Consider the following 22,042-nt stretch of genomic DNA (forward strand, 5'->3'; position numbering starts at 1 on the left):
GGGGATTCCGGCTGATCATTATTCTCATCAGGATGTGCAGATGTCATTGTGGCATGGCACTGCTGAATATTCTCTGGTAGTATCACTGTGTTTGAACATTGTTGAGTCTCCTTGTTCTGTTTTGTTACTTCAATCACTTCGATTGATGAGACACTGGGAGGGGGTGAAGGATTGATAGTCTTTTGTTTCTTCTTCACCTCCCCAATCTTCTTCCCTCTGGCCTTAACTTCTCCTGGCGTGTTCTTCCTTCTCTTGGGAGCTTGACTCTCTTTGTCTGCATGAATCCTAACATCACTGACAGTCCTCTGATCATCCTCGGAAGTAGACTCTTTCGGCTTCATCCTTTCATAAGTGAAGGGAACACCCATGTCAACTAACTTATTCATCTATATATCCACCCATAGGCAGGAGAAATTCAAGACCTCTCTCATCAATATATTCAAGTCAATCTCTTCTGACTCTGACTAATTTGGCAATAAGATTGCCTTCTTCATTTCACTCTCATACTGTGGATGTGTATGATCTCTATCATTTAACACTTGATTAGGAATGAGGAAAATTTCACACTTCCTCATGAAATCCACTAACATTCTGGACCACATTCTTCTCTTCACTACTTGCTCGTCCATCAGGTTAGCCCAATAATCTTCTATGTCAATTTTGTAAATGAACTTCTCTCCCCTGATCCTTCCGACCTTCTTCTCTGGATCAAATCTTTCTCTCTTCTTATACGTAGCAAATAGATAGAATGCAAGCTCCTTACTCGCAGTGCTGGCGGATTGGTAAACCTCTAATGTTTTCCCAACTGAAATAGGGAATGTCATGTTTGTCCTGTGCTTCTCTCTCTGGATAACATCGAACTCTAGAAGTTGTCTTACCACTTCCAACAATATCATTCTGTCGATAGGATACCTAGGAAGTCTGTAGGGTTCATATTGAAACCCATGAATCCTGAGGTATGTGAGAGTGCGAAACCGTATATACCATGATCCATATTTTTCTATTAATTTTGTTGCCTCCTTGGACAATCTTCTGTAGATTCCACCTTGCAGCATCCGTGTGATGTACATAGTGAATGCATCATTCACTCTCTTATAGTCTTCAATTCTATACATGCTCAGCTGGGGGTAGCATTCATGACTCTTGAACTGTCCTTGCCCATTCCAAACTTCACCTTTGCATATTAATCCTCTGTATGAAACAAACCATGCAAGCAGGTACACCAGGTAAGAAGTCATGGTGAATGACTTGGACCACTTTACATTCCTCAGCTGAAAATCCAAGTTGTCACTTATAATCTTAGACCAATTCACTAGTGTTCCTCTAAGACAATCCTGGATGAAGTAGAACATCCATCCATCGAATATTGCTCCCTGCGGCATCCCCATCACTCTGTTGAGTAGGAATATCAAATCACTATATTCCTTCTTAAAATCTATGCACATGAGTGTCTTGGGAGCCTTGGAATGATGAGACCTAGGCTCAATCATCCACTCTTTGTTAATTAAATTTTTGCATACACCCATCTTCTTCGTGTATCTTTCTGCATAATCCTCCTTGGTCACATCCTTCATGTTTGTTCTGCGTGGAATTCCGAACACCTCTGCAATAGCATCCTCAGAAAGGTAGGCAATGACAACGCCCTTAGGAGTTTTGATCATTCTTGACTCCAAGATAAGCTCACTGCATTGTATGGACTATGGAAATCCAGCGGCATGGAAAATGCCACTCTTCATAATGTTTGCATATGCTAGGGAAGGAACCTGATCTCCGACTCCGAACATCCGACGCTGCATCTGGTCGAAGTCTAGGAAATGCATGTTTGTATCAATGATCTCCTTCCATCTGGATGAAATCTTAAGTTCTAGATAAAATCCAGTCTCCAACATCTTCAATAATTCTTTCCTTTCCTTATATCCAGACTTTCACATCGCACCTGTACGAAGCTCGAAGTTAGACTTAGAAAAATAAATAATGCTCTTAATAAAATTCTTGACTTTCTAAAGATTTAGCTAATTTTGAGCATGGAGTCAGGAAAATAATCCATACACTTGGTAAATTTTAGCAATTAGGTTCAAAGTGTGACAACACTAAGGCATGGAAGCCTTCCATAAAATTCATGAATACCTCCCTATGCTTAGAAAATATGCAAGCTAAAATGCAAAGGAGTATACCGGACTAATGATGACTAAGGAAAGGTGTGAAAGATTGTGTTTTCACACAATGTATGTCTAAAGACACCTTCCGCAGTCAACAATTCTGAAGACAACCTGAAAATCAGACTTTTAAAACATGTTGCAATCTTCAAAAATGTGCATAAACTCGATAAAAATCAGTTTAAATGATAAAAACAATCATATTCAGGAAAGTAAGTGTGGCTGGTAAAAATTTAATTTTTGAGGACAAGTCTGAAAATTGGATACTTCAGACTTACCAGCACCTTGCAAAGTAGTTTAAAATCCCTGAAAATGATGAAAAATGGCTAAGGAATCAGCTCCAAGCAAACTCACCAAAATGGTTAGGTGGCTGGAAATGAAAATTTCTGAAGACAACCGCCTAACAATGGAGTTTTCAGACCCTGCAATAGTGATGAGATGGTTCTGAAAATGCAATAGAAAACTCCACAAAATACCTCCAAATGCAAATCGCCTAAGTTGGAATTGGCTAGGCAATAAAAACATAAGTCTGAAAATTAATGGCAGCCATTAATGGAGGTCAAAATCTGAAGCAAACCTTAGATCTGAAGCGAATCAGCAGGCTGGAAATGATGGCAGCCACCAAGAATGACTAAAAGTCCACAAAATGTGGCACCAAACCACTCTCTAAGCAAAATCAAAATTTTCCAAGCTATGGCGCCAAAGTCAAATTCTGAAAATGTTGTCAATGGCAGCTTAGATCTGCAGTGGCAAGGATGGCAGCAATCTGGAAAATCGCCCAAGTTGGGATTGGATACCCCAAACACAAAAAATCGCCTTCCTTAGCAAAAAAATCAAATTTTTTTCGCTATGGCGCCAATGTCAAATTCTGAAAAATGTTATTAATGGCAGCCTTGATCTGCAACAATGGAGGTCTGGACAACAAGCAAATAATGGAGGAAAATATCGCCCAAGTCTCCAAACATAAAATCGCCAACTTTCACCAAAAAATGCCAAATTTGGAAAAAAATCGCCAAACTTGGAAAATCGAAATTTTGGAACTGGTCTTTAATGGCAGCAAAGGGGAATAGATCAGCAAGCTGGAAAAACTAGAGGAGGAAAGAATCCTCAACCCAACACTTCACTTCAATCACTTGCTAAAATTCACCCAACTTGGAGAAAAATCGCCTTTCATGGAGACACGTGGCAGAAATAATAATAAAATAATGCTAAGGCTCCTCTCTTATACTTGCTTTCACCTCTCACTTTCACCACACAAGCAATGTGGGATAAAACACTTGTATATATACTTGCTTGGTAAAAACCTAACTTGCTTCTAGAAGGTTCAAATATTAAATGATTATTGCAAGTTATTTAAATTTTGCTTTTTAAAATATTAAATAATCGTTAATCATTATTTAAAAGCAATTAAATGGGGCTTATTCATTAGTATATTGCAATTTAAGTCAAAATTAAGCCTCTAGGGGAAAATCGACTTGGGTCGGGATTGAAAAATCCCTTTAAAAATCATTAAAATTGCCAAAAATTCCCCATAAGGGAAAATCGATCCTAGCTTGGATAAAAATCCATGCATAAATTCATCAAAATTGCACACAAAACTCCCCTGGGGAAAAATCGATGGCAGTCTGGATTGAAAAATCCACACTCCAAACTCACTTAACTTGGAAAAATACTCCCTCGTGGAATTTCAACCTCAGTCTGGATGAAAATCCGAACTCAAAACTCTTCAAAATATTCCCAATGGAAAATCAATCTCTGTCTGGATGAAAATCCGGACAAAAATCCTTACAAAATGCTCTCAGGGGAAAATCAACCTCTGTCTAGACGAAAATGCGAACAAATATCCGCACTTAGTTGTCACAAAAATCCTGGTGGAAAATCGACCTAGGCATGGAATCATCATCAATGTTGTCCGCACTCCAGTCCACACTCTTGGTGGAAAATCGATGGCAGTCTGGATAAATCCTGACACTTAGCCAAATTTTAGCACTTCCAGGGGAAAATCGATTTGGGTATGGATAAACAGTGGGGGAAAATAGCAGCCAGTATGGATTCCAAGGGAAACCCATGTGTAGTATGGATTTTGAGTGGGGGAATGGGTTGGGTAGTCTGGAATGTGAGGGGAAAAGCACCCCTATCATGGAATTTGACCCTTTAACCCTTGGAATATGAATTTCCCTTAGGATTTATCATTTTAACCACTCAATATCACTTGGAAACTTTAAATTTAGACTGGACTTTAGGCTAATTTTCCAAAATATGAGCGAAATGCTAGGAAAAAATTGGAATAAAGTGCGAAACCAACTTAAATAATACCTTAGGAGCGAGAAAAGAACTCCAAAAGGTCTGTGAATACCTTGGCACTTTAAAATCACTGATGCGCGTGTTTAAAACACATTAATGCTAAAATGGTCAAACACTTAGGCAAAATTTAGGATCATTAAAATATCAACGTTTGCAACGTGATCCTATAACTTGAAAAACCCTAGACGGCACTAGGCATGATCAAAACTCCGAGACTCGGGCACGAGAAACGCAAAATTGCCCACTAAGTGGCTAAAACCCTAACCTAACAACGCAGAAAGCCAGCAAGGAGGGGGTCCCCGTTAGCAATGGGGCGATGTGTGAAAAGGTCACAACAGGTAGAAACCTCGAAATTGTTTCCCGATCAGCTATTTTAGGATGTTTGGAGGATTCGCAGAGCAGTTTTCGGTTTAGTAACTTCTTGCAATGTCCAGGTTTGTTTTTGAGGAGGCTTTCTTCACAGTTTTTTCAGAATCATGGTTCATCACTTTGAGCTAAGTTGTATGTGTTGTGATGAGTCTCTGGCAGAGCAATGTGACCGACTGTTCGACATTGATGTCGAAGGGCAGGCAGTGATTGTTGCGATTGTTGAGGATGCGCTTAGCGAAGAAAGGCACTGGTGCGATGGTTTCATTTACGAGATCATTCTTTGCCTGCTAGTGGACATTCTTCCTTCCAAGGAGGCATGCATTGAGAAAATGGACGGGTTTGTCAAGGATGTGGATGCCAACGTAGTAGGCAATGCCATCATGGAGCTGGAAGAGGAATGGGCGAGCATCTTGGGTCCTTTCTTCAATCCTAAGTGCTTCCTCTCAGATGTGGATGTTTAAGATTCTGAAGATGAGAACCAGGTTGCTGTGACAGAGTTGCGGACAAAGAAGGAGAATTTTATGGGCAATGCATGGGATGTTTTTCATGCAGGGGTGTCCACTGGCGAAATGGGTCCATTTCGAAGGATGATGAATGAAGAGTTGGGCTGGCTATTAGACAACAACATTGAAAAGGTGGCGACTTTGGGTGCTAGTATTGCAACTATTCTGAGGTTTTTGTAGTGTCTTTGGCCTTTGATTGGTTGATGACTGTTTTTTGTTTTTCTGGTATGGGCCATATCCTTTTTGGGGGTCTAGTGCATATGTAATACTTTTTATTATCAATAGAGGGCGCTATCCCCATACTCGATAGCACTTATCTAAAAAAAAAAAGATGATTTAAATGCAAAAAATCATTGAAAATTGGGTCAACGATTGGTCAATGATTTTTTCGAGGAATAAATCGGCTAGCTCCAGGTTCAGGAATAATTGGGTATAATCGCGATTTTTTGCAAACTAATGCTTCTATGGATTTACCTACTTCCATCATTTTCAAACATTAATAAAATTAACTTAATTGTCGATTGGGTTTAACAAAATATTAAATATTGCATTTAAGAAGTCGATAAACATAAATCCACCATCACTTATATGCATTATTTTTTTCATTTTCCATGTCAAGAAGAAATGGATTATATGTATTCATTTAAAAAGTGACACTGGCAACAAATGAAATCTAAATAATTCTGAAATGCAGATAAGCATTGTAGATATGTCTCATTATAACTGAAGCTAGTAATACAATACCATAGTGATATTTCAAAGGAACAAAATGTATATATTTTACTGTATGTATAAATCAACACTTTTCAGTATTCAATACACAATACATGCTGACATAGAAAGATGTCTTTATTTGAATATTCTGCAGTCTTTTACAATGATCATTCTCCAAGAGTGATATGGGCCTAAAAATATACAACAAATCAGCACCCTCAAAATGTGTGAATAAAAGGATGGAGAACCCTACAGTGTGGGCATAGTTCAGTAACACCAGTTGAATTTCATTTATTCTTTTATTTGATGTCCTACTGAATTAACCATGTCAATAAGCAAAAAACTGAACTATACCTAGTCTAGATGTTATAGTGCCAAAGGAGAGTGATTGTTGTGCTAATAAACTGGGTTCAAACCTAGCTAGCATTTTGTTGAAACATCTATGTTCATATAGACGAACCCCGCCAAAATAAGGTATAGATAATAGGACTCCACCAGAACATATGTTGGACCTAAAGTTTCTCTAGTCAATAATTTGCTGAAATATTTACCCAATGTCATCATCAATGCAACAAATTTACCATACAAAAAATTGTTCAATAATGGTAAACCCAAGTAAGTTTGATTTGATACTTGAAATGGCAATGTGTTAAAATGCTTATAAACTCTTAAAAGGCATCGCCATGTTATAGACACAAGAGTACTGCACAATGTTTACAACCAAAGACCAAGTCTACAATGTGGTGTGCATTACTTTTTTTTAGATTGGGACCTAACTCCTTTGCAAATGCTAAAGCAACAATAGCCTTCAAACTCGTTTCCAAAATGTGGTTGATGTTTACCATTGAGCGTGAGTGATCAATGTTAGCTCTATAGGATTTCACCCTAGTCATTGTTGCATGGCCATTTAAGTAGCATGTCACAAATGATGAGAGATGCTACATTACAAGGGGCATAGCCATGTATGACATGTATGCCCAGATGAAAAATATATCAGTGGATTACATTTTAGCTCCTTGCTCTATTGGAGCCATCCAATAGAAAAGGTTGTTGATGCAATATCATGGTTAGCCCAAGGTTTTTCACAATGTCTCACACATTAATGTCGTTTGACATTCACTACCAATGATGACACCGGTAGTTCCTTGACACAATACTCAGTACATACAACAAGCATTCTCTATCTTCTACCATAATGATTAGTGAACCAATTATTTTCATTATCATTCATATAGGTTGGAGTTTCAAGCACAATATCGAACTTATGACTCTTTTATAGTACAAACTGCATTAACTTGGCAGCAATCAATGATTTGAGAACCCAACAACGGTTATGGTCATGTGTATTGACTTTGTGGAAAGCATGCCATTTCTCCCCTTGCTTTCATTTTTCTACATTCTAATTTTGTTTAAAGAATTGTGTTCATTTTCAGAAGTCAATGTGTTCTAGGTTCTGATCACCAAATTAATTGTGTCATTTCCCCTTTTTAAGTAATCAAAATAATTTAATACAATGTTACCCGGAAACGTGTTTCCACCCTAAACGCACACATTTCAGAAACGGAAACCGTTTTAGGAACGAGGGGGTGGTTGGAAACATTCCCCAGCCGTCCCCGATCAACAAAAAATTTCGGAAACCGTCCTAGAAACTCGAAAACGGTCAACGATGTGGTCATGGTCGAAGACCATTGATTGTCCCCTGGACTTGGCCGTCCCCCGACCATCCTGAGGATGGACGATGGTTTTTGACAACAAGAAGGATTAAAGAACAATTTTTTTTATTAAATCTATTTTTTATATTAAAACACTAACTAAAGTGATGAGCGATACTTTAATATTGAAGTGTTTACCCTCTCAGGTGAATAACTTAAAGCACACAGATAAAACACATAATGCAGAATAATAATGCCATAGATATCAGATGCAATATATCAGATGTTATTCCATTCATAATTGTCTCCGTTACAAGTTACATTTGGAAGTATATAAATATGCCGAGGGGGTGCGAGCGCCAACCGTCGCACCGCAACTACCACCTCTCGGTTGCCAACTAACCAACACAATTACAACTTAATTAACTAGTTTTATTTCCGTGTACAATATTGCCGCCAACATCATCCCCCCCAAAACAAAAGAAGTCGTCTCCGGACGACTTAATACAAAATAGAGATGACATTAAACAGAACTGCTGACGCCGACCAAGCCCAAAACTTATACACCTGTTGCGTCCTCACTTAAAAACCCTTTTCTGCTACCATCCTATGCTCAAGTGCAGATTTCACCATTAGTGCTTTCTTTGACATCACAATCCTCCTGTGCCTAAACCAAACTTGTCTGCAAAACATGCTTTTCAGTCTCAGCCTCCACCAACTACTACTCAAATGATACTGTCTCCCTAGCCAATTTGTCCTCGATAGCAACCGACGTTGCCCTCTCGGCATCCAACTCCTGGGTACGCTGAGCTAAGTCTCACACTAGTACTGCCTCCAACCTGGTGGTCAGCTCCTCCCGAGCCCTCTCTGCATCCACCAAGGCAACCTCACATCCAGCCGAGACATACTCCAAGTTCCTCAAAGCGTACCATTCCTGCCTGGAGGTGGCCACAACCCTCTGGCACAAAGGCTAGGAGGCACCTCAAATCCTCCATCACACTCCCCAAAGGCGAATAACTGAACTGAATAACTCCCTGGTGTCATACAACTGCGCGGATCTGCAATGCCTTCCCTCAAACTCTGTTTGTTCGCAACCTCCAAATCCGTCTCCCTCTACGACTTATGGCTTATGGCTTCCCCGCCAATGCTTAGCTGCAAGCTTCTTTCTCATAGTACGGACAACCACAACACTTACCGTGACATCTCCAATGCCCTCCGTCCAAGTCGAACAAGTGTACTGTAGCTCAAAAATAACTGGGGTGTGGGCTCTGGGGCAACGCCCCCGCGGCATTTGGGGCAGCGTCCCTCTCGGGGTCCGGGGGCAGTGCCCCAGATGCGCTCCCTGTCGCAGTACAGGGCGGGGTCGACAACAGCACGATGGCACCCCGGCCATACAACCTCCCCGTATGGTCAACAACAGCACTGACACCTACAATCGTACGGCCACCTTCCCGTGCGGTCAACACCCTTCCACCATTCGGCTGTGTTTGTTTGTGCGGTGTTGTGCTCGTCTCTCTCTTTTTTTTTTTTTTTTTTTCTGCGTCCAATTTTTGTTTGGCGTGGTGCGGGGTTTCCTTCTCCTTCTTTTTCCTTGCATGGGCTGCGTGGTGCAGGGGTTTGTTTTAAGTGCTCCTTGCGTGGGCTGCGTGGTTCGGGGGTTTGTTTTAAGTGCGGCGTGCGGGTGTCCACCGCACGGTGGCATCCACTGCCGGTGGCCCCACGACTTCTTCTTTTTCTTTTTGCAGCCGTACGGTGGCTTTTTTTTTTTTTTTAATAATCTAATTGTCGAGAGTCTTTGGCTCGAGTCCCATGCTGCTGGGATCGCCCTTCATCCTTCTCAGTTTTCCTCGCCCGAGAGTCTCCTGTTGTGGTCCTGTGCCTCTTGAGTCGCCTGCCCGGCCTCACGAGTCCCCCTCCATCCTCTCAGGTCCCCCTCCGGGCTCTCGGGTGTTCGTCCAGCCTCTCGAGTCCCCTGCGCGCTTCGTGTGGTAGGGTTTCAATTTGGGCCCATTGGTGGCCAATCTATTTTCAATGGCCATTCGAAGACCTGGAACCACAAATTCTACAGGGACCATGATCTCCTTCCCGTACATAAGAAGAAGAAGAAGAATAAAGATTTTGAAAGCTGCAGCCTTCCACACAAGGTTCCAATCGTTGCCGACACAATTGATCTTCGGATTATCCACGTCACCGAGGTTTGGGGCGTCTCCCTTCCCATATTCTATGTATTTTGGTAGGTACACCTCCTCTGTTACTTGCTCTGGTTCCTCTACTTCGAGCCTATAGCTCTGGAACATTTCATAATCCTCCATCTGCTAGTGGAAGAGCCCGTTCAATGACCCTGTCTCATCCTCGGAGCATTCTCCTAGTTTGAGAATCCCTTCATCGTTGGGCTCCCTGTAGCCCCGTCCTTCGTCCCTCGAGTAGCCTTTTCCTTCACCCTCTGATTTCGAAGATGATGTCAGTTCCTCGTCAACAACCTGGGTCCTCAGATCAATGGTGTACTTCCGCCCCCCTTTCTCCATAGAAAGGGTGTTCTTTTTCCAGTCGTGGTTCACCTTTGCTGTAACCAACCACCCTCTGCCTAAGATGGCGTCGTACCCCTTCTTCTTGAGTGGGATTACCACAAAATCTAGTATGAAAGGTTGCATGCCGATGGTGACCGGCTAGGCCATCAGGGTGTCGAGTGGCTTGATGTCGTGTTGGTCTGCACCTACCAAGTTGAACGTGGGTGGCCATAGTTTTGGCTTCCCCAGCTTCTTCCACGTATCCTCTGGCAGTACATTCACCCCCGAACCTCCGTCCACAATGGTGTCTTTGAAAATGGCCCCGAGAATTCCCATCTCTACTACAGCAGGATGCTGACCACTATTTAAGGCCAACAACATTGGGTCAGCCAAGGGGCTGACCGGAACTTCCGCCCGTGTGGCACGCAAAGGTGCCTGCACAGTGGTTTGTATGGAACTAAAAATGGCGGTTCTTAACTGTGGCATTGTTTCTAGAAGGTCCTTTACCCTTATAGGTACTTCCATCTGCAGTACTTGCCCAATGATGTTATTTTCCGCTTCCATACGAGATGATGTACTCGCCACCTCGTTGTCCCGTCGTTCGATCGTCATCTCACGTTCAATATTGGCCTTTGCCTCTCATAATCTCTCCTTCTCCGTATGAGGGTCAAGATAAGTGGCTTTTTTCGTCTGGGCGCGGGTGATCACCAGTACTTCTTTCTCACAAGTCTTCTCAACCTTCTCAATGTTGAGGAGATTAACCCCTGCCTATGGGCAATTTGCGTCCTCATGGTCGCCTGGCCCACACCATCGATAGAGGTGCTGAGGGGTGGCTTCCTTCGTGCAATCACGGGCGAAGTGCCCCCACTGATTACAGGCCCTACATTGGATAATTGGCCGGCCCTTGGCGTCATACTGGATATGGATTCCATTATTGTTATTGTTGCTATTCCTTCCGCCGCCGCGTCTGTTGTCCCGGTAACCTCCAGATGATGCCGTTGTGTTGGTTTGCTGGGCCGTACCCGCTGGTGCGGATGTTGTGGCCTGCTCCGTGAACAACACTTGGCTCATTTGCGTACTTCGGATTTTCATGTTGTATGGGCATTCCTTGATGGAGTGTGCCATCACTTGGCAAATCTCGCAGAATGCTTTCTTCGGGCAAGTAGCCTTTGTATGCCCCTCCTCTTTGCACTCACTGCACCATATGTCCCCTTTAGTTCGACCGGTGCTTCTCATTGTTTTGAATTCCCTCCTCATTCGCTCCATGTCTTTCTGGAGCGCTTGCACCTGTTTGCCAGCCTCACTGTCGCTGCTGCTTTCCTGTGACGAGTCATCCTCCTCGAACAAGCTATCCTTCTTCTTCTTTTTCTTTGATGTCTTGGTCTCGCTCTCGAGATCCATCGCTCTATTGTATGCGTCTTCGTACAATGTAGGTGGAACGATTTTCATCTTCCTTCGGAGGGAATGCTTTAGTCCCTCCACGAACCATCGCTTTTTCAACCCATCTACTGGTTGACTCTCCATTTTTCCCAATAGTTCCTTCAACCGCCGACTATAGGTTCGGACAATCTCGTTCTTGTTCTGCTTCGTTCCATAGATCTCAATGACTATTTCGTTGTCATCTCTCAGGAGGCAGGAATCTATCCCAAACTCCTTCAGGTCGGGCCATGTGCCGACTTTGGCCTTATCCATGTCTGAGTACCAGTCTATGGCCACTCCCCTTAACGTTGCTAGGAACTGTGTTACCCATTCGTTTTGGTCGGTAGCACCATTCGCTGACCATATGGTTTCGCACGTTCGACAATGGTGGACGGGATCTTCCTTCCCGTCGCCATTGAACTTCGGCAATTTCTGTTTACTCCCCATTGATGGGGGTCGTCTTCTTGGAGGTGGTTGTGGCTGTGTCTGTGCCCCTACGCCGCTCCCTCCGGTCCCTGAGGTGCCGACGTTGTGTCCTGTGTGGGTGACTGGAGGTACGGTGTTTTGCCTACCGAGTGTGGTACCTACTGTACGGTTATCCTCCCCTTCGTTGTCACCCACGCCCACTCTTGGCTCCCTTTGGTGATCCTCACTTTGTGGTGTAAGGGATAAGATTTTGAACCGATCCCGGGTCTCTTCGACTAGATCTCTCCTGAACCTTGTTTCCTCCAGAAACTCTTCATGGCTCCGCACCCTACGATGTTTTGGCGACGCGTAGAAATTCCCGTCGGCTTCTGCACCCTCCATGACACCTCCTTGGTTCCCCTCGAGCCACCACTCGTCCGTTTCTACTTTTTTATTTCTATCTTTATTCAATAGATTGGGCATTAATTGCCGTACATTTCCATAATTCGCAATACATTTCCTCAGATACAACTCGTCTCAATGACACTTTTATTTGAATATAGAAGATTCAAGGTTCAATTCCTTCTTGGTCTGGCACCATCCCGCACCTCCAACGCTGTCCACACGGCACTTGGTGGGATTTCTGCCTCTGTCACCTCTCGTCAAACGTAGGTCTGGATGGCTATCGGAGCAGAATTGAGAATTCTCTCGTTGCGTCGTCTTCTCCTGTGTAAAGTTCTGTTCGGGCGTCATCGGCCTCTGGGTTTACCTCACCAACGGGTAGGCCCTTCGTGTTCGTGCGCCATCCGCGTCTTCCGTTCCCGAGTACGTTTAGGCAACGGTGCCAAATGTTTACCCTCTCGGGTGAATAACTTAAAGCACACAGATAAAACATGTAATGCAAAATAATAATGCCATAGATATCAGATGCAATATATCAGATGTTATTCCATTCATAATTGTCTCCGTTACAAGTTACATTTGGAAGTATATAAAGATGTCGAGGGGGTGCGAGCGCCAACCGTCGCACCGCAACTGCCACCCCTCGGTTGCCAACTAACCAACACAATTACAACTTAATTAACTAGTTTTATTTCCGTGTACAATATTGCCGCCAACAAAGTGAAGCAATATCAATCAATGGAATTAATAATTTAATATTGATATCAAACAATGGAAGCGATATGAAATATGATATCGATACCATATCATTTTTTATATGATATCGATATAATTTCAATAATTTTAGAATCTAGATTCTGATTTATAAAAGTTTTTATGTTGCTATGATGAATATTTATTGTGTTACAATGTTATATAAATATATAATTCATGAATACATTTAAAATTTCAGATTTCCATATATATATATATCTGTCCCCAGCTCCGGGAAAATAAATCATCCCGAAAATCCGTTTCCCCATCCCCCCATCCCGGAAACTCGGGGTAACATGGATTTAATATTAAGTTGCTAGAAATAACATTATTTTATAAATAAAGTTAAACTAACGTTCTACTATTAAATTAAAAAACCTCTCAAGGTCATACTTTAATATTAAGTTCAAAAGAGCAACTGAAGTGGAAGAAAAACTATTAAAATAATGATTAAAAGAAATATCAAATTAAAAGAGTTTGAAAAGTCTTACTTTTATTATTATGGGGAAAGTAAAATAAAAGAGGGATTATTTTAGTTCCCTTAAAAATGTCTATAAAAGGAGTTTTGGGAGAAAAGAGGGTAATCTTGACATTTTACAATTTGAAAACCCCGATTGTGGAGATCGAGCATTTTGTTGAACCTTCAGTTGAAGAACGAAACCCCTTCTAATAAACAATTTTGTGGACGAAAAGTCGAAAACCCCTTCTAGTATTCAAGTTCGTATTTGGGTTAAACTATGATTGGCAATTTCAGTTTAACAGAAGTTCATGTTGAAATTATTGTAGTACATTCTGTTATTAAAGGAAAAATATTTTATTATATTTACTGTACTAAATCCGAGTGCCTAGCCGCTTTCTTGGTAATTACCATATCAGTGAAATGGAGTGTGGGACTTGGTTAAAACTGTCACTGGCTTTAAGGAGATCGATTGCCTTTATAGTCAACCCTACCACCTAAGTTGCAATTGTAAAGAGTGCATTTAGGTTCATTTATATCTTACTGAAAATAGTTGGATTTTCATGTTTATATAGTAACCATAATTCAAGTATGGGATGCCCTGGCATCCCCTATGTGCTTCTTGTTGTCCGAGTTTGGGGACACATTCTAGGACGTTTCCACATTTTCTCAGTTGTGGGGAGGGGTAGGGACAGCCAGGGAACATCCCCTCATCCCTGAAACGCCTCAATGGGCAGGGACGACAGTTTGAGGGGCAGGAACGTGTCCCTGTCTAACACAGAATAGAACTCATTGGTTAAGTCTTGCAATGTCTAATCTTTTGGTTGCCTCACCAATAGACATCTTGTATTATTGGTCATCGTAGTACCTCAAGTGATAATATTCCTGGTGCAAAGATTATACAATATCAAAAAGGTATTTCTCTATAGCACGTTGACTTATGAACAATTCCCATAAACAAAGAAATAAAAGAGAAATCTTCTGGGATCTCAAGGTGATTTTTTCTTTTTCCATCAAGTGATTTATATGAAAAAATCTCTCTAGTTGTTGCATCCAATTATTGACTTCTTTGGGTATCAGTCTTAACTAAAAAATTCAATATGTCAATGAGGAATTGCTTTATAACACAACATGGCTCCAAATCAAAGTGTCCATATAAGTTGGGAGAACTAGACACGTGAGGGCTATGTTAGCACATTAGGTTGTAAATTGGCTAGAGAGAGCAATTTTTTATATCTCTAGTGCCTGCTCTGATTTTGCAAGCCATCTCTATCCTCATAATTCTCCTTTGTAATATATCAAATACAGACAAGAATGAACTATCACATAAGCATACTGAGACTTTGTCCAACCTGGCACTCAAAACACTATTGATACCAATGGCTTGCACCTTTGATCCTAGGGTGTCTTGAAACCGAGGATAAATTCAAAATCAAGATAATCTAGAATGATAAATAGAATGTGCAGAATATGAAACAGCAGAAAAGAATATGGTCTTGACAGTAGATTGCTCATAACGCATCAATTTGTTAGCCTTATGGATCAAAACATGTTGGTTGTTCAGGTATCTTTGTTGAGTTTGTCATCAGAGAGAATTAAGCCAATGCTCAATGATGATATAGATAAGAAAATCCTATAAATAGTCTTACAACAATGAGGATGACATGTAGCTTGAAATCTCTTGAATCAATATTAATCAACACCGATACAGAGATTATTAGTATGGGTGTGAGATTCAGAAACCTTTGGTGCCTCAGCTCTCAGGAGAACTGTGAGGCTAAGCCTATATGCTGCAAGCTCAGGTAGGGTACTTGATAGGCATAGACTAACAATAATATATCAGAACATCAAGCTTTAGTCACATCACAAATCATTTTCTATAGCCGTTGAGGATAATTGTTTGAATCCCCAATTCACAGTGGTGTATTCATTTCATGAAACTTGGAACATGAATTGAACAGTAATCTCGCTGAATACACTGGATGCACATACCGACCAAATTGGTCACCTTTGAGAGGGTTGAAGTTGACTACTATGCGGTAACAATGGCACTCAGTTCAGAAGTTGTGTTGATGTTTCCCTCCAGGTCTATTTTTGGATCAATATATACTGTAAACAGTCAAAGTAGACAGGTCGCATTGAAAATTCACAAGAAATGCACAATATAAATCACAATTCTATTATTCTTTTGCTTTGCAAATACTAGATACTAGCTAAGAAATTTATCAAGACACTAGCATGCAGTGATTGATATTCCTAGAAATTATATAACAATCACTGCCTACATTGTCCCTTCCCAACGACATTGATCACAAATTATAAACTTACAGACACATTTTGTCGAGGTTATAATGTGTGAGATATACTCCTTTTGCATATTTACATTTCAATGCCCAATAAAAACTTTTATACAAATCTTTGGAATGTGATTTATCTGTTCATATGACTGCAATATTATGTGAGAATTTTAAAGAATTGCAGATAAATGAGATGTCTCCAAGGGTATATGAATATGCAATATAATAGATAATATGATAAATCATGACAACTTGGAATTCAAAATTATTGGAGGGTAAGTATGAAACATCAAAACTTTGCATCAACTATATTATATTAAAATTACCTCATCTGCTTTCTTTTTCACCATATTGCTCATGTTGTGCAAAAATGATATTACAACATCTGGTGATGAAGCCATGGTTGAGGTAAGCGCAAATTCAGCATAAGTTTTATACCCCAAAATCTGCATAGTGTTTAAGTTCAAAAATTTAGTGACTACACAAAACAATATAATTCGAAAAATGAACTAATTTTAAAATGGGGATTGCAGAGTTTGCAGTAAAACAGATGCTTTAAAAAATATAAATGTGAGTTCAAACTAGTCAATAATTGTGTATTAATTTCATTTCGTTTTGTTTGTGTGGGCATACTTCAACATGTGTGCATGTGCATGCATGCATAGATGTTTGTTGAAAACTTTAATAGTTTTTTACTTGAAAAACAAAGCACAAGCTGTTGGAATAAACATGGTTGCCGGGAGACCGGTACAGGTTTTGGTGCGAGAGACTGGTACCGGTATGTAATGTCCCCTTTTTGGATTTTCTCCAACTTTGCAATATAAGGAGACAATTGTACTTATGATTCTTATGGTCTTGAAGGAAAATGTATAATAACTTAAGACAAGGGTTAACTTAGTAAGTCTTGTATGAATATAGATGTTCTACCAGATAATAATACAAACTTCTATATCATATGAAAATTTCACTATAATGTTTCAAGAAAAATCAGTCATGAAATCAAATATAAATTCAACATATAAGAGGTGTGATATATATATATATAAATGTATGCAGAAGTTCCTATGTTTGATGTGTGTCACCACTTAGACAATCAATAAAAGAATATGTCTTTTGATCTTCTCTTTATAAGATCACCATGCCTGAGTGCCTTTCTATAACATGCAATTTATTAACTATATTTCTGATAAAGAATTAAAATTCAGATCACTGGTTGCTCTTCCTATTGTATCTCCTTGTGAGCATGCAATCTGGATGCTGTCTCTGCTAAGTCCGCTTTGGTTTCACGCGTCTTCACCTCGTAATGGGGCCGTAGATACCCCCTCTTACTCGGCTGTCAAAGGCACAACTGAGCACTTCAGATTGGGTTCAATAATAATATAAAATCTTCACACCTTTTTCTATCTCAGAATCAATCTTGATTTTATATCTTCAATTATGCCTTTTCAAGAAGGGATGTATTCCTTAGTCATATCTCTTCAATGAATGGACGCTAATAATAAATGACATTTCTTAATAAATTTTTTAATGTGCTTCTTAATCACGGCCTTTGAGGATCAGACTTGCTTCTAATTATAATCGCTGCTTTCAGTGGTAATCATTGTTTTAGTCACTGCTTTAAGCATATCAAGGTTGCTATCAAGAGAATGATGTTTATTGACATTCTTCATGCTGAATTCATCATTACCCATAGTCGCTGTTGCTTCCCTTCACTGTTTGTAATTCATAAATAAGTTGGTGGTAATCACCACATACTAACTTCTTGTTCTTACATTCACCAATAGTCTAAGGAGTCAACTAAGAACTGAGTTGTTTGTTTTATTCCCACTGAAGTTGGCAATGTAAAGGCTGATCATCAAAGTATAATCACTGCTCATGGGATCACTTGGTTAATCAAGTCAGCAATTTAAAGGCTGATCATCAAAGTATAATCGCTGCTCATGGGATCACTTGGTTAATCAAGTCGCACTCCTCTTTATTCTATCAGGCTTGCTCCTTAATATGAATTGGTGTTAACAATATTACAAACTTCTCAATGATCATTTTTAATCAGTATAAGATCACTGCATATGCCGATTGCTTATACAATATGCAATGGTCATTAATTACTTCTTATTAATGATATACAAACTGTTCCTGTTGTAGTCGCATCACCATGAATCTTCTTTGGTACTTGCTACATTATATATGAAATCGCTGTTAGAGATCCTTACCTGATCATGCTGCCAAGTGGAGTATTCACTGAGCATTGCTCTTAAGATATTATCGCTGAAATCTAGTGATGACAACATTATCTCTGTAAGAAATAATTGCTGCATAATAATCTCTTTAGTAATCACTGTTATAGCTGCATGGGAGTTGGCAAGATTTAGTTTAAATCTTTAATTTAAACTTCTATATAATTGCACCTATATCCTTCACTAGATTCAATGTTTATTGAACCTGCTCCTCCTAACATAATTGCTGTCCTATTTACTTATATTGATGTCTTTATGATTCCTTCTTAAGCTATGCGGTTATTACATGGTATATCTATTTTTTAAATATAGGAGACGGGTACTTGCAGATGCTATTTTTTAATATAATTTATTAATTTTCTTGCATTGAAACTGAAAATATTAGTATCACAAAACAAAATCACATATGTTATTAATTTCCTGAATTCACAGATGTCTCTGGTCTATTTTTTAAATATAGGAGACAGGGGTACTTGCAGATGCTATTTTTAATATAATTTATTAATTTTCTTGCATTGAAACTGAAAATATTAGTATCGCAAAACAAAATCACATATGTTGTAAGGAGATAACACGTATCATGAGACGTGTGCATTTTATTTAATTAATAAATTAAAGGTACATTAAAATTACATGTATAATTAAATAATATAAAGTGTACCTAACCTTATCTTCTAGAAGGTGACTATGATGAGTTATGAAATGAATAAATAGAAGGGAAAGACATGTTGGGCATCAGTTGTTCAGTTATCTCTTGTTTTGAGTTGTGGAGCCGAGGTTGTCCACAGAATAGATCCTAGGGAGCGATACCTCCCTTTGATCAGCATAACTGAGGAGGTTAAAGACCCTCTGAAGGGTTGCTTGTGAGTGAGGAGCACTCAGTTTCTCACATCGAGCTTAAGGAGAATTTATATCAGTCATAACAGCGGTGAGTTGCTTCAGATTCTTCATTAGCCACGATTTTGACATTGGGAGTTTGTTGGATGCAAATCTTCCTATTGGAGACCATCAATATTGCCTAAGGAGGAAGGCGATGCCATCTTGGAATATTAGGAGGTGAATCGAGTTAAATTGCTGACTTACTTCAGACTGGTGCAGACCTCTTGATATCCACTATTTGGCTCATAGTTCATTGTCGATGCATCGGATTACATGTTGGAAGGCAACAATTACATCTAGAGGAATAGGCAATCTTCCTTGTGATATTTTTAGAGGATTTGCTGATAGAATCGGCCATCCATCAGTGTATAATCAGATACGGACCTGTACATTCAGAACCCCTCGTTTTGGATCATATTCACATGATTTGGCATTGAAATACATCATTTGGTGAAGCGCTATCTTCTTTGGTTGAGGGCAATCAGCTAGGGGGCGATTTGGAGCATATTTCTGAAGTCCACATTGACATCTCAGTCCTCCACTTGCAGCAGCAGGGGTGCCATAGAAGAAGGTTCGATCTTGCATATTGGAGGCACTTTGGTAGAGGATATCGCTTGTTTCTTCATCGCCTCACCAAGGCGATTTATACCAGGTTCCTTGGCATTACAATTTCATTATATTTTTCAGTAGTTTGTATGTATTGTTGGCTGCCATATATCTTCAGACAAATCAGTACTTAATTGTCAGGTGTTTGGCCATTTGTTGATTGGATGTAATGGGCCTATTTGATTTCAAATAAAGAAGTGATAAGGTTTCTTGTCATCTAGACATTGTCTTATGATGTATGCCAACTGTTTGTCTTAATTACAGTCTGCTGTCATCTTTATTTCTGCATACCAATTCATTGTCATTGAATCAAACATTAAGTATTATAGTAGCATTATCTCCCTAAACCATTGTTCTATGATTTGCAAAGTCACTCTTATTGTATAAACAAGGTTAATAATGTCAAGCCAAATCTGAAGTCTTATATCAGTTATAAGCAAAGTGTTTGTCATAATTCCTTCAAAGGGCAAGAAGTCTGAAAATCTTCATCAGAATTGGCAAGGAACATTACAACTCCACGTTTGGAAAGAATCAATTACTGTCGTCTGCAAGACTCTGCAAGTGAAAAAACTGTCAACTCAGCACCATATGGGGGGTTTCATATGGAGAATAAATAACTCCTACTTCAATCCCAAAAAAACCGCTGCCTAGGGGAAATAAGTCTGCCTGATGGCAAAGGTGCATTATATTTTATTTGCCTCACACTTTTCCAAAGTATAGGGTATTTTTTTTTATTATTCCTCATGGCAGATATAGGTAGAATAATTTTATAAATTCAGAAGCCAAATATTAGGGTAAAAGAAAGTGCATTTGAATTATTTACCATTTCTTTATGTCCTAATGTTAAAGAAAAATTTAAGAGTATATTATAATATAGTAAAAATCAGAAAGGGAAAAGTATTTTAAGTTGATTTATTAGACTTCAAAAAATTGATTTTAGAAGCAAATTTTTTCTTTAAATGAAACAATACAAACCATTTATTTGTTAAGTTTCATAACAAAAAAGTAGCATTCAATATAAACAGTGCCTCTGATTCACATTTATAGTTAACATCATTGCATTAAATTATTGCATCTTATGTTTAATAAAGCTGCAATGATGACATCTGTGCAATTGACCCTATCAATCACCATGGAGAATTAAGGCCACAAATTGTTTTGCAAAAAATTTCACTTCATTTTCCATCCATTCATCTCTACCATTAAATGTAAATCCAGATAGTCAGCAAGTCCAAGTACATTGGGAAGTTATCAATCATAGACTAAATCTCCTTCCATATTGCTTTGGTACCATGTACATGTTCTCCTTCACATATTTTAAGGTCTGTCTGATGTCCTACTATATATATCGAGAGGACCATGTTCTAATGAGTATATCGAAAGGGTGGATTTATAGAAAGGTTTGGTTTATTAGAGTGTTAGTATATAGAAAGGGAAACCTTATTGCAGAGATAAGGAACCTTCACATTCAGAAAAATTGCTTCAGATGCTCCGAAAATCACGTTCTCCAACTCTCATCTCCATGCCGTGATAACTGCTCAGCCTAGAAAACCAAGGTCCAAGCTCAAATTAAGTTTGAGGGTATGTGGTATATTGTTCTTCAAACATTCTCCAAAGTAGCAAATAATAAAAATGAACAAGAAGTTTAATAGGGCCAAACTGATCATCTTCTTCCATGTTTTAGATGAGGTTCAAACTCACATAGAACAACAACTACTAAAGAGGCTATTAAAGTAACTATGCAAAGTTTCTATAATGGTCATTTGGTTAGTTAGTTTAGGATATTTCCTTTACGTGGTTTATAATGTCCCTTGTCAATTCTGATATAAACTTCTGACTCTTCTTGGCTTAGAGATTTCGTCAAACACTTGTCTAACAAGTGCTTAGCTTGCTGTTCTTAATTTCAGTTTGATTTGAGGGACATTGAACACCAAATTCTAATGAAAGCTCATTCATAAATAGCTTGAAAGTAAAGTGTGATGACCAAGTAGTGTTTAGAATATATAAACAAATCAATGAAGCAGAGACTCAACCTCAACTAGGGCTTCATTCTCCACCATACCAAGCTTACCTCGAAAGTACACAAACTTTATTTTGGAGAGAGGCTTGGTGAGAATGTTTGTCGTTTGCTCATCAGTACTAATGAATCTCAACTAAGTAGCATTCATTTCCACCATGTCTCTAACATAGTGATACTTGATCTCCACATACTTCGTTTTGTCATGAAACACAGGATTGACAGAAAGCTTTACACGACTTTGATTATCATAATGATTTCGTAGTTTGTTCTTATTTAGAATGTTTCTTTTTGGTCTTTCATTTTTGTTTTAGAAACTTTGCTTTTAATAGCTTATTTAACGAGCCTCTGTCTCCTTTAGTAAT

General features: G+C 39.4%; 1 protein-coding gene across 1 annotated transcript in view; it reads right to left on the reverse strand.

Moving 5' to 3' along the window:
* The window catches only part of LOC131027784 (mitochondrial intermediate peptidase, mitochondrial), a 200,883-nt gene that overhangs the window by 75,269 nt on the left and 103,572 nt on the right, over positions 1 to 22,042 (reverse strand). Inside the window, exon 9 of the mRNA XM_057957872.2 lies at positions 16,265 to 16,384. Coding sequence (XP_057813855.2) covers positions 16,265 to 16,384 — 120 coding nt within the window. The remainder of the gene's footprint in view (positions 1 to 16,264; positions 16,385 to 22,042) is intronic.

This window comes from Cryptomeria japonica, chromosome 4 (genome assembly GCF_030272615.1).
Source record: "Cryptomeria japonica chromosome 4, Sugi_1.0, whole genome shotgun sequence".
Classification (NCBI taxonomy): Eukaryota; Viridiplantae; Streptophyta; class Pinopsida; order Cupressales; family Cupressaceae; genus Cryptomeria; species Cryptomeria japonica.